At 36.0% G+C, this 16704-nt stretch overlaps 1 protein-coding gene across 22 annotated transcripts in view; it reads left to right on the plus strand.

Moving 5' to 3' along the window:
• The window catches only part of DMD (dystrophin), a 1239454-nt gene that overhangs the window by 984292 nt on the left and 238458 nt on the right, over nucleotides 1-16704 (plus strand). For all 22 annotated transcript variants that reach the window (XM_066990426.1, XM_066990443.1, XM_066990448.1 and 19 more), the window contains one exon: nucleotides 9605-9794. In XM_066990426.1, the coding sequence (XP_066846527.1) occupies nucleotides 9605-9794 (190 nt within the window). The remainder of the gene's footprint in view (nucleotides 1-9604; nucleotides 9795-16704) is intronic.

Genomic DNA, 16704 nt, shown 5'->3' on the forward strand with positions numbered 1-16704 from the left:
TAACTCTCCTTTTTTTCTCATCAAATATCAACAGTACTTTGATAAAGAAAAGTAAAGAAAGTCTAAATTCAAAAATGTATTTCAATTGCTTTAGTGTCTTCAGTAACACAGAGCATTTCAAAGGAAAATGCTGTTTTTTAATGATTTTTGTTACTTTCACAAGGGGGCTTGGCTATTTTGAGAAAGGCTATAAGTATAATAGAAACAAGCCAATGGACAATATTAAAAGAAGTAGTTCACCTCTTTTGCTAAAATATTTTCTTTTTCTACATCCATTGTCCTAAGTACCTAAACACCAAAAACCATTAAAATACAATGTATATTTAACTTTTGAAATTTTACGATAGAAAAGCTTGCAAGGAAAAAAAAATCGTCTTGCTAAGAAGAGCAAATAACTACTATTTCAGTCTTCCCTTCCCACCCCACTTTCTGCCAACAGCATTTTTAGAGAGGACAAATTATGTGGGCTTATTACTATCATCAGGAGCTGCTTTAGGCTATTCTGATCTTAATGTTTTAAGAGATTGTTGTCATCTAGGGAACCTAGTGTGATTGTCATGCTAAGAGCACCATTGAGTCCATTTCAAGATGTCTGAGCTGAAATTGGAAGTGGGTGGAAAGTTGCATTGTTTTTTTTTTTCTTTAACCCGTAGAAATAAAGAGAATCAACAGAGAACTGTCTGTCTATTTTGCAGCAGCTGTTGCCATTAATCTCTCTGTATGCAAAATTATACCTGGAATTTAAAATAATTTTACTGGTTATTATTACCTAGTCCATATGGGTAGTGCAGCCACAGCAGAGTTTGCCCTAAAGACTCAGAGTCAGCATTCAGCCAGTAGATCGGTAGATCACTTTTACTTTATCAAAAAAAAAAAAAAAAAAGAGAGAATAAGCATGTATAGGAAGAGTACCCTGTCACTGGTAGGAATCATTTTCAAATGGCTGAGTCAGCAAAATGGTGCCTGAGCTTTCTTCTTGGCCACAACAAAAGCATTTTTTTCTTGTTCGTTCAAAGATTTTCTCACTAATGTTCTGGGGCCCCCAGCACGAGCAACATGGTAGTATTAGAACAAGTCCAGAGGAGGGTCACAAAAATGATCAAAGGGCTGGAGCATTTTTGTATGGAAACAGGCTGAGGGAGTTGGGGTTGTTCAGTCTGAAGAAGAGAAGGCTCTGGGGAGACCTCTGAGAGCGTTGTCCAAGCAATTCTTGAATTCTGTCAGGCTTGGTGCAGTGACCACTTCCCTGGGGAGCCTGTTCCAGCGCCCTTCCATTCTCTTGGTGACGAACCTTTTCCTAACATCCAGCCTGAAGATCCCCTGTCACAGCTCCGTGCCATTCCCTCAGGTTCTGTCACTGTCACCAAGAGAAGAGATCAGTCCCTCTGTTCCCATTGTGAGGGAGCTGCAGGATGCCACGAGGCCTACCCTCAGTCTCCTCTTCTCCAGGCTGAACAAGTGAAGTGACCTCAGCCACTCATGATACATCTTGAGCTCTAGACCCTTCACTGTCTTCATAGCCCTCCTTTGGAGTCTTCTCTAATGGTTTTATGTCCTTCTTATCTTGTAGCACCCAAGACCACACATGATATTCAAGGTGAGGCTGTACCAGCATAGAGCTGAGTGGGACAGTCACTTCCTTTGATGGGCTAGCAAGGCTGTGCTTGATGCATCCCAGGATATGGTTGGCCCTCCTGGCTGCCACGGCACACTGTTGATTCATATTGAACTTGCCATTGACCAAAATCCCCAGATTCTTTTCCATTCAGGAATTGCTCTTTAGCCTCTCATCCCCCTGTCTGTACCTTTATTCAGGGTTGCCACTTCCCAGGTACAGAATCTGGCACTTGCTCTTGTTAAACTTCATATTGTTAGTGATTGCCCAGGCCTCTAATTTGTCAAGATCTCTCTGCAAGGCCTCTCTACCCTCGAGAGAGTCAACAGTTCCTCCCAATTTAGTGTAATCTGTGAACATACTCAGTATACCTTCAAGTCCTGCATCCAAGTCATTTATGAAAACATTAAAGAGATCTGGCCCAAAAATAGAGCCCTGGGGAACCCTGCTAGTGACTGGCCTCCAGCCCCAAACTATAACTATGCTATTACTGTAATTCTTAGAGCCTGACCTGTCAGCCAATTGTTCACCCATTGTATTATGTATTTATCTAGCTGTATACTGGACATTTTGTCCAGAAAGATACTGTGAGAAACAGTATCGAAAACTTTACTGGAATCCAAAAAGATTACATTAACTGGCTTCCTGTGGTCAACTAGATGGGTAGCCTTGTTGTAAAATGAAATTAAGTTTGTTAAGCAGGACCTTTCCCTTATGAACCCATGCTGGCCATGACCAATGACAACATTGTCCTTTAGGTGTTTTACAATAACTCCCAGAATAATCTTCTCCACAACTTTACCAGATACTGCTTTGAGACTGACAGTCTGTAACTAAGGGTTTGTTTTCATACCCTTCTTGAAAATTGGAACAAAGTTTGCCATGCAGCTTTCAGTTGACTGGGACCTCTCCAGATTCCAAAGACCATTGTAAAATAATTGAGAGGTCTCCTGAGGACATCAGCAGCTGTCTGAGTACCCTGGGATGAATTCCTTCAGGCCCCATAGATTTATATTCACCCAGGTGAGCAGCAAATCCTACACAAGTTCAGGGCTGGCTGGGAGTTTATCAGATCCACATACATGTTATAGGAAAGAAAAAACTTTCCTAAGGAAAAACAGTAACATCTGTTCAGGATGGTTGAACTAAAAGGAACATTTGTGCAAAAGCATTATTGGAAAGATGCTCTGAGTCCCTGAATGAGGTGGCAAGCTGGTTGAGATCCAGAAAACTGCATTGAAGCAGTACTTAGAATGCTGTCTCAGCATAGCTTTCTGTGCTCGATGTTTATCAGCCACTCCAAAGTTAATTTGGAAATTAATCACCTATTAACATGTAATAGCATTAGCTGGCACTATAGAATATAAATCCCTAGATTCCAGAAGAAAATTCCTCTAAGCAGCAATCCTAAAATAAATTTGTATGGTTTGTTTTGAATTTTCATTTCAAAAATTTTCAGGAGTTTTTTTTGTTTATTTTATTTTAATAGGAAGGTCTATTTTAGAATTCCATGTTAAATTTTTGAATGGAAAATTATTAGTCATGTTCTCTTCATGAGTGACACCTCTTCCTGTTTCCATTCTACCAGAGACTAAATTATCCTGCCTCTTTATGATAGCTTCTTTATCAGTCCAAATTAAAGCAGTTAAAGAAGCGTTACAAGTAAGAGCTTAAATCTATTTAGTAATAAAAATTAAATGTTCCCATAAAGCTTTGCATTTTTTCCTTTGTCACACCAGCAGAAGTGATATGATCTCATGAAAAAGTGTAATCTGCTTCCAGCATTAGTAGGAAGATGCGTGTAGTTCAAACTGTCTAGTGATAGTTGGCCCTGGAAAAGGAAAATTCCGGTAACACATTTTTTCTTTAATTGTGTAGAATAGTAATGTCAAAAAGGAGAAAATACAGTTCTACAGAGAGGCACATGAAGTGTAGAAGTAAACCTTTTATTGATGCTTTTCCAGCCAATAGTTCAGGTTATTTTATTTTACATCTCTATGTGACAAGTGTAAATCACCACAGCCTACAGGTGGAAGTGTGATTTAGCAATCTATTGAAGGCTGAGTTATGCTGTATTTCTCCATTTTATCACCTTGTGGAACATTACATTTCTGTTAGTCCATTGTAAATATTTTCTGTGCTCACTCTTCTTCAAAATATTTCTGTATGTATTCTGTATTAGCACATAGTGTAGTGTACATTGGCGTAATGCTCTGTACTTTCTATGATTTCTTTCATCTAAGCATTACAAAACATTAAGTGCTGACACTTGCGATGTGTCTTGAAATGTGGATAAGTGTTACAACTTCAAATAGACAAACAGATATCCTAAAAGTGTGAGTGATTAATTCCAAGTTATGTAGCAAATACTACAGCTGAAGAAAAATCTTGATTATCCACAGTCATGGAGCTTCTTCCAAACGCTGTATTACCTGTGTTGGATGGCATTTAGAACTGTTGAATGAAGAACTCTTCCAGTATATTTAAATGACACCATAATTCCCATACCTCAGCACTTTTTCCTCTTTTTAGATTCCATAACAAGAGGTTCAGTTTTTATTTTTTTTATTTTGCTGTATATATTTGTTTGTAAGTATATCACAGTACAGATGCTGACTGTAGTTGAAAGTACTGTAGCTTGCTTACAAACTTAAAGATCACACAGACTTCAGACAACTTCATTTTTACCTGTTTATCTTCCCAGACATTTGTAAACAGCTGTGTTTCAAAGTATGAGCTTTAAAAGTTCTCAGAATCACAGCAGTTTCTTGCAGTAGAGGCTGGTATTTTTTTCTAAACCCTTGTTAACCTCTTCCTGTGAATATAAATGTTCATGCTTACGCACTTTGTGTAACTCACTTCCTCTGCCATGTCCTCATCTTCCGCTCAACTTGAAGCCTTCAGCTAATACATTCTTACAAGAGCACCATAATTTCTGTCCTGTAAAAAACTCATATGACAACCAGAGTTGCTCAGTTCTCTGCCACTGATGTCACTAGTGCCTGAAAATTGGTCCCCAGACTAGGTTGGGGATCATCTCACATACCTTTAATTGTGTAAAATTTAGACGTCTAAAGTAAGTTAGTCTTGTAACCTACCACTGTAGTCAAGAGAACAAAAATTGACCTTGAATATAGTTCAACAGATCTGTACAGACAGACAAGGAGGGGGCTGAATTAAAATCCAGAAATACTTCCCTCTGTTTTGCAGACGGAGTGTAGTTGCTTATCTTTTGAGTGTCTAGATGCAAATAAGGTGAATCCCACCTTCAGTATTTCTTCCAGGAATTTGATATTTTTATATAGAATAGAGAAAGGAAGGTTCATTTGGTTAAAAATCATTATTGTTATGATTATTTTACAGTATTTCAGCAGCATTTTGTAGTGTTCATACTATGCAGGGTTTCATTTACAGTGAAAAAGTTTTCATGCTTACTTTAGAAGATTCTGTGATTCCATGTTCTTTTCATACAGCTTGTGCTCACTATGAAATTAAACATGCTTTGATGATACAGACTAAAAAGAAAACATTTGTGTTATGTTTTTGTGCAATAATTTCTTGTTCAATATATGTATTGGAACAGGTTGCACAGTGAGATGGTGGAGTCACCATCCCTGGGGGTGTTTAAGGAAAGGTTGGACGTGGTACTTAGGGGCATGGTTTAGTGGGTGATATTGGTAGTAGGGGGTTGGTTGGACCAGATGATTTTGGAGGGCTTTTCCAACCTTTATGATTCTATGATTTTTGTCTCCACTATAATTTTGTGCAAATCATCACATTATGGATTTGATACTCAGCTTTACTCGTTACTTTCAGACCTCCTTTTCTATATTCTAACCTCATAATTTTGAAGAAATTAGAAAGACGAGTGAAGCTTATTGATATGCTGTAGGGTTGTCAATGTAGTTAAATGTTTGTTGCATGCTAGATGTTGCAAAATTCAAAATGCAAAGTACTAGATATTTTCTGTTAGGTGTATTAGTACGTTTATAAATAAGGAACATGTTTTTGTAGGCTGAAAGAATTATTTGCTATAAGATTTCTGTGCATCATAGAATAGAAGTGTCAGAAGATTCTTGCTAATGAAAACCTTTTTCTTTACCCATATCAATAAAATATCATGTAATATTTTTCATCTAGTCTGGATTTTTCTATAAAAGATAAACTCTGATTTTGAGCAATCCTTCTAATGGCTCTCACTTTCAACATAATTTTCATATCTGTGTTTGTATTCTTGTATATACAAGTGGATGAAAGTAGCTCTGGATCCTACTTCTCAGGATACATGTTTAAAATTAACAATACACACAAATAAACCTAAGCTTTTTTTTTATTTCACATTGTGTAATTGCCATGTATTTACAGGATTTCAGGTCGATAGTAGTTGAAAAATGTGCCTTTAATATTTTGAAGAACTGAGTGTTAAGAAAGTGTTTTGCCCAATTCTGCAAAGGCTTTTGGGCACAGATATTATCTATCGTGTTGCACACTGCAAATTTAATTAGCATAACACTATAATTCTATTCTTAAAATAGAATTGTGCTCTGAAGAACTGGATAAAATATTTTTGCTTTATGTATGTTTACTCCATTTCCAAATTCTATAAAATAAATGAGATGCAATTTTTGAACTAAAAATGATAAATAGATAACTCAAAACAGCATTTTCCAGGTAGATTTTCTTTTTCTGTTTTTTCTTTTCTTTCTGTGTTTATGCTGATTTAATGTATATTGCTAGTATAGATAGCTACGACATCTATGAAATTATTTTTTTAGCTAAATAAAAGAACAGTAGACTTTTTTTATTGCAGTTGTTTTACATGTAAACAGTGTCCTAACCACAAGCCTGCTCTAAGTCCATAGACAATAAAGTTGGGAAAGAGATACCTTTCACTATTCTAAAGCTGAGTGTTTCTCATTCAGCCCCTGGGGACACGTTCTAATACAGGTGACTCTGTAGCAGGCTGGAAGACACTTCTCATGTAGACAATTCTTGTAGTGGGGACAGGTGAATCTGAGATCAAAGTCCAGTCAATGTTTCAAGTTTTGAAGAATCAGTGGATGACTTTATACCTTGAAGTGAGACATTCAATAGCTTTCTCAGTTTTTGAATCAAAAAATAAAAAAATCCAAGCATAAATTACTTTTCTCACAAGATGTTTGGGAAAAGTGAGATGCTGAAGGATGAAAAATATGACAGAAATATGGTAGCTGTTGTGAGAAACCTTAGGGAGGGTTGTTTGTTTTAATGAAATGAAGCGATTGTACTCTCCTGTACTCTGCCTGAATTTTTCTGTTCCTACCATTTTCTGTTGCAACTTACATATATGCTTGTCAGAAAAACATGCTCTTAGTAACGTGGTAAATTTTGTGTCTTTTGTTTATTTTCTTACATCAGCTAATACATTAGGCTTTAGGATTATTTCATTACTTCTCAGGGGGTACAACCTATTAGGACAGCAAACAGGATTTGAAAGAGATTAGTACTTAGAAATTTCTTGGCCTCATCTGATAAAGTTATGATCAATTACCATTATTTAATTATGATAAATTAGAAATTTTATATCTGATAAACTCTAGTATCTTAGTCTCTGTCTAACTATAAAACTACACAGTAAATCTATCTAGCCACATAGCCCAAGCCCCAGAAGGCAAAAGCAGGGACTGGGAGGATGATGAACCACCCACTGTAGGAGATCAGGTTTGAGACCAGCTAAGGAACCTAAAGGTGCACAAATCCATGGGTCCTGAGGGAACTGGCAGATGTAGTTGCTAAGCCACTAACCATAATGTTTGAGAAGTGATGTCAATCCGGTGAATTTCCCCCTGCCTGGAAGAGGAGAAACATAACCCCCATTTTTAAAAAGGGGAAAAAGGGAGACCCAGGGAAGAATACAGGCCAGTCAGTCTCACCTCTGTGCCAGGCAAAATCATGGAGGTTTCATCCTGGAAACTATGCTAAGGCATGTGGAAAATAAGGAAATGATTGGTGACAGCCGACATGGCTTCATTTAGGGCACAAATCTGGTGGCTTTCTACAACAGGGTTATGGCATTTGTAGTTAGGGGAAGAGCAACTGACATCATCTACCTGGACTTGTGCAAAGCATTTGACACTGCTGTCCCACATGATATCCTTGTCTCGAAAATGGAGAGACATGGATTTGATGAATGGACCGCTCAACAGGTAAAGAATTGGCTGGATTGTTGCACTCAAAGAGTTGAAGTCAACGGTTCAATGTCCAAGTGGAGATCAGTAATGAGTGGTGTTCATCAGGAGTCAGTATTGGGACTGGCATTGTTTAGCATCTTTGTTGGTGGCATCTACAGTGAGATTGAGTGAACCCTCAGCAAGTCTGTGGATGACACCGAGCTGTGTGGTAAGACTGACACACTGGAGGGAAGGGATGCCATCCAGAGGGACTTGGAACTTGGACAGGCTTGAGAGGTGGGCCCATGTGAACCTCATGAGGTTCAACAAGACCAAGTACGAGGTCCTGCATCTGGCATGGGGCAATCCCAAGCACAAATACAGGCTGGGCAGAAAATAGATTGAGAGCAGGAGAAGGACCTGGAGTGTTGGCTGATGAGAAGCTCAACATGAATTGACACTGTGCGCTTGCAGCGCAGAAAGCCAACCGTATCCTGGGCTGCATCAAAGAAGTGTGGCCAGCAGGATGAGGGAGAAGTTGTGGTTGCCCCATTCCTGGGAGTCTTTCAGGCTAGGTTGGATGGGCTTTGAGCAACCTGTTTTGGTGGAAGATGTCCCTGCCCATGGCAGGGGAGTTGGAATTAGATGATCTTTAGATAATCTAATTAGATGATGATTAGATGATCTTTAAGGTCCCTTCCAAGTCAAACCATTGTATGATTCTATGATTATATGTGCAGATAGCCAGATCACCATATGTTTGTAGAGTAAAAAGTTTGGTGTGTATCAGATCGCATTCATTCCACTTGAACTAATGTAAATTATTAGATAACTTTACTAGGTATTTTACTAGGTATTTTTACTAGGTATTTTTACTAGGTATTTTCTGAGCTTCAAAATTTAATCATTCATCGTACTGAACAATTACTGCATGTAATACAACAGCTAAGTAGCCTTGATAAGTTTGTGGTAGTGAACGCTATGTCATACTTACCTGTTCGCTTCTCTAAATCTATATTTAGCTCAAGTTTAATGTAAAAAATTTGGTGAGTACATATAGAACACCTACACTGCACATGAAGGCTGATACAACACAAATACACTTCAAGTTTTTTTTTTCAGCACCAGGATTGCTTGGGCCTTTAAGGTTCTTTCCCAATTTATGATTTAGCTCTTCCCCAAGGATAATACAGTAATATAGTCTTTGTACTTAAAAACTGTCTTTTATCACGTAACTGATAGAGATCTTGTAATTTATATCTCATTCATATTTGGGGGGTTGGAACTAGATGATCTTTAGGGTCTCTTCCAACCTAAACCATTCTATGATTCATTTTTTTAAATGAAAAAACAGTAGTCATTTTCAGTGCAATTTCAACAGTCTTCAAGTCATCAAAACTAACAATTAAATTTATAATGCTAATTAGGGTCCAGGACCTATTTTGTGCTTTCTAAAAATAAACAGATTTTCCCACAGTACTCTTCATGACAAATAAGTAAACAATCTTTGATAAAAACAGTAGGGAATTATTTCTGATTTTTTTTTTTATTGTGTATTTTTCAGGTATAGTTCTTTCAAACAATTAAGCAGCTATTGATTTGTTTCCTTGATTTTTAGTTTATCTTCTCAGGAGAAAAGACTTTTTTTTTTAATTTAAAAAAGAACCCCACCTGCCAAACATACAATGCAAGTTGTATCATTGTAGCTAACCTATCTGCAAATTCTTACCTTGATTGGTATGTGAAAAATACATGGAGTGTCTTTGTTATATTGTGATTTAACAATTGAGATTTGTTTTATTCCTGTGAGTGCTGCATTTGACTCTTTGTACTTGCACAGGGTTAGTGAGCGTGAAGCTGCATTGGAATCAGCCCTACTGATGTTGCAGGTATTCTACCTGGATCTCGAAAAGTTCCTTGCATGGCTTACAGAAGCTGAAACAACTGCTAATGTCCTGCAGGATGCAACACACAAAGAAAAGATACTAGAGGATGCCAAAACAGTTCGGGAGCTCATGAAACAGTGGCAGGTAAGTCAAGTGCTTCTGTTCAGAGGCATGTCAGTTATCCAAAGTGGTATTTTCCCCCCCCAGTATGTATCTATTCAACAAAACTGAAATTGTTTTGGAAAAGAACTGATTCTACTACTAACCCTTAAGTGTTTTTGTGGCAATTGTTGTAGATATCTAAGGTGAGTTACACTGTGATTCCATCTGACATTTTTCAGCATATATTACACTTGAAATGGGGTCTTGCTTCAAAAATGAACAGAAAGGAAACTGCTGAAATGGGCTTTTAGTTTTTGTTGTTGTTTTTTATCACATAAAAGTGAATTACTCTGCCATGTTACAATCTAGAATTGAGCACTTGACAGGGATGAGTGTTTATTATTCAGTTCTGATATTTAGAGAGGTTATATAAATTGTGTCTGGTTTACTCTCTGTAGCTTAACTGAATTAGTTTTCCTTCATTACTTTCAAATATGTGAAAAATGTTAATCTGGTATTTGGCTGATTATTGCAACAGAGCTTGTTGACAATAATAAGAAGAAATAATGATTAAAAAAATCATAGCAAATGGCTGGACAGTTTTCAGACAGTTGGTTCCTCTGAAAACCAAAAATCTTTAAAAAGAAAGAGAGAGAGAGAGAATGTTGTTTGCATTTGGTGTTCTGGAGAATCCGGAGAAGAAAGAATAACCAGTTAAGATGGTGCTATTAAAATATGTTGTTATACTTTCTTTGTGCCATCCTCATTGCTATTGAGAGGAATGTGTGTATGTCTGCGTGAGTTCTTAGATGCCTTAAATATAAGGTTGGCTGGCTAGTTGGAAGGCAGGACCCTTTCATACAGAACTCCTTGACAGTAGATGATTTTTATGTTGACATTGAATTCAAAACTGGAAATTCCTGTCGCTGAAGGCTCTATTCTTTATTTATGAAAAACATCATTTGAAAAATCGTACTTGTAAGTGATTATGTAGAGTATGTAATATATATATGTAATACTACTATTTTTTTTGGCACTACTGTATTAATCCATAGTTCTGATTATATTACTGAACTGCTGCTAAATTCCATTATGGTGGAGTCTAAAATCTATAGTTGTGGCATTGAATAGAAGCAAAATCTGAACCACATTTTTAATAGTGAGATTTCTTTATACTAATTGCATTTTACGCTAATACACCTTAAGTCTCCGTGTATTTCTGACTTCTGGTAGGTGTGAACCTGGAGAGCAGATTTGTGCAGAAGATAGTTCTCTGCTGAACAGTTAATCTTCAATACTGGCCATTTTTTTTTAATATTCTGTAGATTAGGTTGTTTGTTGGTACTAGCATTTAAACAATTGAATTACCAGGTATTTGCAGAAGGTTTGTCTGTGATTTTTTTTTTTACGTGATCATTGAAAAATGGGTTATCTGTCAAAATAGAGATTCTTAAAAAAAAATTAGGTCAAAAGCATCTTTCTTAAATTTAATGGAGCTTTGCAGACCTACTTATCTTTCCAACTAGTATCTTTGTTTTGTTTTGTTTTCAATTTCCACATAAGAATCACTCACAACTGTAGACAAACAGAAAAATAAATGGGGACAAGTCCTTTTCCCCATGAATAAATAACAAAGTACTTAAAAATCCACCATGTAAACAATTGCTTTGAACTGTAAACCTTTTTTTTTTCTAAAGATTTTTTTATGCACTTAAATTGAGATGTGAGATTAAATTTTAAATTCTTCTTTCCAGGTTTTTGGTACCTAAATATCATTTTAGGTAGGAAGGGTAGAAACTAACCCATACTTGCAATTTAATTTCCAAAGAGCAAACCTCATTCTATTCACTAATCTTAGCTGTACAAGAAAAAATGTTGTTATATTTTAAAAGAAACATTGGTATGCTGAGGCAAAAAAGCAGCAGTTCTGCTGTCTTTTGCTTCCAAAAGATTTACACATACCTGTCCAGCAGTAGCACAAAAATTATGGACTTTTGGTGATTATAGAACCAAATATTTTGACAGTGGATTTTTTTTTTAATTTTTATTTGTTTCTTATGTGCATCTGCATGATGATACGCCTCTGTGTGAACAGACTTGCTTGTCTTCATGGGCTATCTGCCTATCACTGTTTCTGTCAGCCTCTTTATGCCATTTTTAAGCCTCCAGAAGAAATCTTATAATTCACAAGCAGAAGTGGATTTTCAGTGCCCTTCTCCTGAATGGAGTCTGATTGCTATCTTTCTAAAAGCTGGAAGAGGTGTCCTCTCCCCCCCCCCCCCCCCCCCCCGTAGCAGGAAAGCTTCTTTTTTTTTTTCCTACTGGAATAAGGAGAGTTCTGTTTAAGTAAACAGAATACTGCTGAATACTGCTTTGTTTAGAAATCATTATTGGGAAAGACAATTTTTTCTTGTAATTTTTCAAGAGCTACAGTAAAGTGGCCATTGAAGGTCTGCATCTTCTTCCCTTTCATTAAATTATCACTTATTTGAAACATAGTGATTAACTACAGCTAATTTAAAAGGATGCATCTTTTCACTAGTGTGTGTTCTTAGTGATCAGAGCATCATATTTTATTTTTTTATTTTTTTTACTAGAATAGGGACTTCAATAACAGCAAATGCTTTAAGTGCCAGAAAGCGTAAGTTATGTGAAATGTGTAGTTTTTTTGGTTACCCAGTAATACAATGTATGAACATTATATGGTGACTGCAGCTTTTTCTGGAGACTTGGCATTGTTCTCAAATGATAAATGATGCTTTTGTAGAAACTCAACATTAGTGGAGGGGGACATATGTGCAGAAGAAAACACGAACTTCCATAAACTTTAGCTTCTTCATTAGCAACTGATTTATATTTTTTTTTCTGATGATGAGTGTCATACAAAATGAATGGACAATAGCAATAAAAGTTGTAAACAAAGTATGGGAGAATAAATTAGTAGGTACTATGGCTACAAATATGCTAGCAAGTTAAATGTGTCCCTGATCTGTCTCTGGCACTAAGGCTGACTGTCACTAAAAAGCTACATCCATGTTCATGAACTGTTCTACAGTTGCCAAGTCAAATATGCTTTGTTTCTTATGTAAAACTTTTAATTAAAAAAATAAAAATAAAAAATTGAATGACATAAAAAAAAATCTGAGAATAATCTGAGAATGCTCAGCTGTGATAATGAGTAAATTAATTTGATTCGTTAGGAAGGACAATATTGGCAATAATCATAACACAGTGGTCCATATCATTAGTTGCATTGTAAAGACTTGGTAACTTGTTCAGTCAAAAGGAGAACCAGGAAACCTGAAACATCATTTATATTAGAGAAGAAATAAGTAATTAGAGAAAAAAGAACTTTGCCCAAAGTAGCAGAGATAATAGCATGATGACCATTGCAGAAGAATTATGTAAGGAAGAATTTTTTGCATCCTAACTAATGGCTTTGGAAGTATGTCTATAAAGAGATACCTATATCTGTATCTAAACAGCTTCCCAGCAGGTGTCTTCCTCAAGCCCTGCCCCAGCACAGGAAAGACTTTAACTGCTTTCAGCTACAGTACATTTTTCCAATTAACAGTTTGTTTTCCACATGAAGTCAGATTTTTTTTTTCTCATGTAAGGCTGGATCTAGATCCTAGGAAGTAAAACAGAAAGGTAATTTCTGATTAAAGATCACTGTCTCCCAGGTCTTTTGGAATAAATTTTGAATACTTAGGTTTATGGAGTTCACAGAAGTTACGCATAAATATGATATATGGAGTTACATCTGCAGTTTCTATCTTGTTCTTTATGAAGTTGCATGGACTCGTATAATGTGAAAAAAAGCCGTTATGAGTGCTGAAATGTTACTGCTCCGTTTTAACCTACTATTTCTAGGCAATAGTTATAAAGCAATGTTTTGATGAAGAATTCTGTCACCAGACAATGAAAAAAATAAACTCCTCAGTTCAGTTCTCACATTTTTAGGTGTTTCTTTTTCTTTGCATGTTCAGAAACAATTGGATCGAATGTCACTAATAAAGATAAATCTTTCCCTGATACTTAGAAATTCATTCATTAGCAGAGGGAGAAGGTGAGACTTACATAATTGCACGTTCTAATTACCTGATGATGTAATTATATTAAATGGTTGCACTATAAATACGGAGCTTGTTTATATAAGCATGTATTTGTATACATCATTTGTCTGAACTGACAACAATGTAATATTTGAGGTGATTCACACTTTTAGAACACTTTCTGGAGAATTTGCAAGGGTCCAAGCCAGTTACTTCTAAGACTTGCATAATTATGTGCTGATTTTTATTGTCTAATTTAAATACATCATGTGTCCCCGTGAGGCCTGATTTGATGCAGAAGCATATGGGAAATGAATTTTACTTTCTGTTTTCTTACTTCTAGGGATATGAACTCTCAACTGTGTTAAGTACTCCTCTGGTTTGCCTTTCCAGCAATAATCATATGTGACATTTTATACAGCTTATATAATATTGGGTATAAATTTGAAATTAGTGTGGATTTATCCCATTATTTTAAGAATGCAGTGATTTTATATTAAGTCTGTAGATGTATTTACTCAATTATTTTATCACTGAAGTTTGACAAAGAATACTGCATATGACACCTATTCAAACAGTAGCTAAAGAGTGCTTCTGTTCTGTTTTCACAGATTTCCAAATGTATCTGAAATAATCTACAGTGTTGACTGATAAAGACTAAAATATGACAGCATAATATAAATGAAGCTACATTAATAACTTGGGCTTGGAATGTGTAGCATTTCTTTTACTAACTTTATGCACGCTTAACGTATGATCTAGGTAGTTTTCATTTAGATTCAGGAGTTCTGGTGTTAATAATAAGAAAAATATGCAGTACCTTAAGTTATGTCTAGGAATGTTTAATATGGGCAGTACCCATATCTTCTCACACTACCTAAACCAAGGTACATGAACGGCACTCAAGGTGTTCTTGTTTCTTCTATTCCTATCAATACTTTAAAATTGTTCAGCTATTTTTAAGGTTTCCAGACAGTTGTTTTCTCAACAGTAGGAAGCTGAGATAGATACATGTTCCTGACTCTTCTCATTTACTGAGCAGCACAGGTTCTTTGAGAGAATAAAATTTTCTAACTTGATCTCAAACATAATTTACATATAATTGCCCAGCACACTTAATTTTATGAGATGGTGTATGGATTAGATGATGAATCTGAAAATAGAGAAGAGTATCTGTAATATTCTTGCTCAGTTCAATGGACGTCACTAATAATTATTCAATAATAATTAATTTTCTAGTACTTACCTCATGGTCAGTTAATGCTTAGTGGGTATGGCACTTATGGTGGGGGGAGGAAGAAAGAGCTAGGCTCTTCTCAGGGGTTTCCGGAGACAGGACAAAGGGTAATGGGTGCAAACTGAAACATGGGAGATTCCATAAAGAAAAACAAAACATGCTGAGTGTAGTCATATAGTGAAACATGATATCCAAAGGGATTGTGGAATCTCCATTCTTGGAGGTCTACAAAACCCAGCTGGACATGCATGGAGCAACCTGCCCCAGTGGGATTGGGTCAGATGATCCCTAGAGATCCCTTCCTGCCTTGACCATTTTTGTGATTTGTAATCTGATCATATAGTCTCCGGACATACAGTCAATCGTTCTGTAGACTAATTTTTAATTATTATTATTTAAATATACAAATGGTAAAACATTAATATGCTTTAATAGTAAGAAACTGAAATCCCTGCTATTTCTTGAGAAAACTTCATAAAGATCCTTCCAGGAGCTCCTGAGTCACGTGTCTAAGTGAGGAAAACCAGACAGCAAAAAGAAAAAGATGAAGTGACGGAGAAGGGACCACAGAGAATAAAAATAATTACACGTTTTTAAGTGACTGATTGCTAGAAACTGATGGGGAGATTGAAAGGTGAAAGTTAGGCATAAATGTTGACAGTAGTACAAGTATTTTTCAGAGTAGCATAAATTAAAATTCAGTATTTTTTCCTTATACACAGAATCTAACCTCACAGCCTTTGGCCTTCAAGGCTTTTTCTCTTAATCCATTACTCTTACACCTAAAATAATGATTTCCTCAGGAGTCATCACTGAGATATGAAAGATGATTTTTTGCTTGAACTAATACTTTTTTGAAATGAATTTACCTTTGTGTAGTGTGTTATCTGATTGATGCTTTCAGGAAAGCAGAGTAGGAAATGCTAGCATAGTTCTGCGTTGAGACTGCCTGCAGTCTACAATACTTCTAATTAGGTCCATTCACATTAAGCTCCTAGTTTGCTAGTAAGACCATATATTCACATATTTTGGTTTAAAAAAAAAAAAAAGGTTTTGTGTTGATACCTCTATTTCTAGTTGAATTAATTGGATGGATGGGAAAGGAGCAGTTCACAATATGATAAGGGAGCTTCTGGTAAATCTGACAATGTATCAATGTGTAGTGTGTACAAATGTGCCTCTGAAGAACAAGACAAAGATTGTATCTATGTTCAGTCAGGTTTTCTGGTGTGTTTTCTATTTTTATTTTATGAACCATAGATAGATATGATAGATGCAATACTCCAGTGACATAAATAGCCAGTATAGCTTAATGCCTTACCTCTCAACTACGTTATGATTAATGTGCTGCTGTAGAAGGCCTTGTAGATAAGGACGTTGTTGGTTCAAAGAATATGTAATATATAATCACATAAAAATAGATAAAATTGGTGAAATCAGTGAGATCCCTTGTGCACAGATATAAATGTGTATTTGTTTGAAGCTTTAAGTCCTGAAAGATGCACAAATAGGTAACCCTTTCAAATGCTTTCTGAAAATAATTCTTCATATCAGTTCTGAAAATGTTTAGTTATATTAGTTTTATATTGCTACAGTTTATCATCTGAATTGGGTTTGCTGCTTTATGATTTCTTTCTCCTTCTCTGAGAAGTAAGTTTTA

This window comes from Anser cygnoides, chromosome 1 (genome assembly GCF_040182565.1).
Source record: "Anser cygnoides isolate HZ-2024a breed goose chromosome 1, Taihu_goose_T2T_genome, whole genome shotgun sequence".
Lineage (NCBI taxonomy): Eukaryota > Metazoa > Chordata > Aves > Anseriformes > Anatidae > Anser > Anser cygnoides.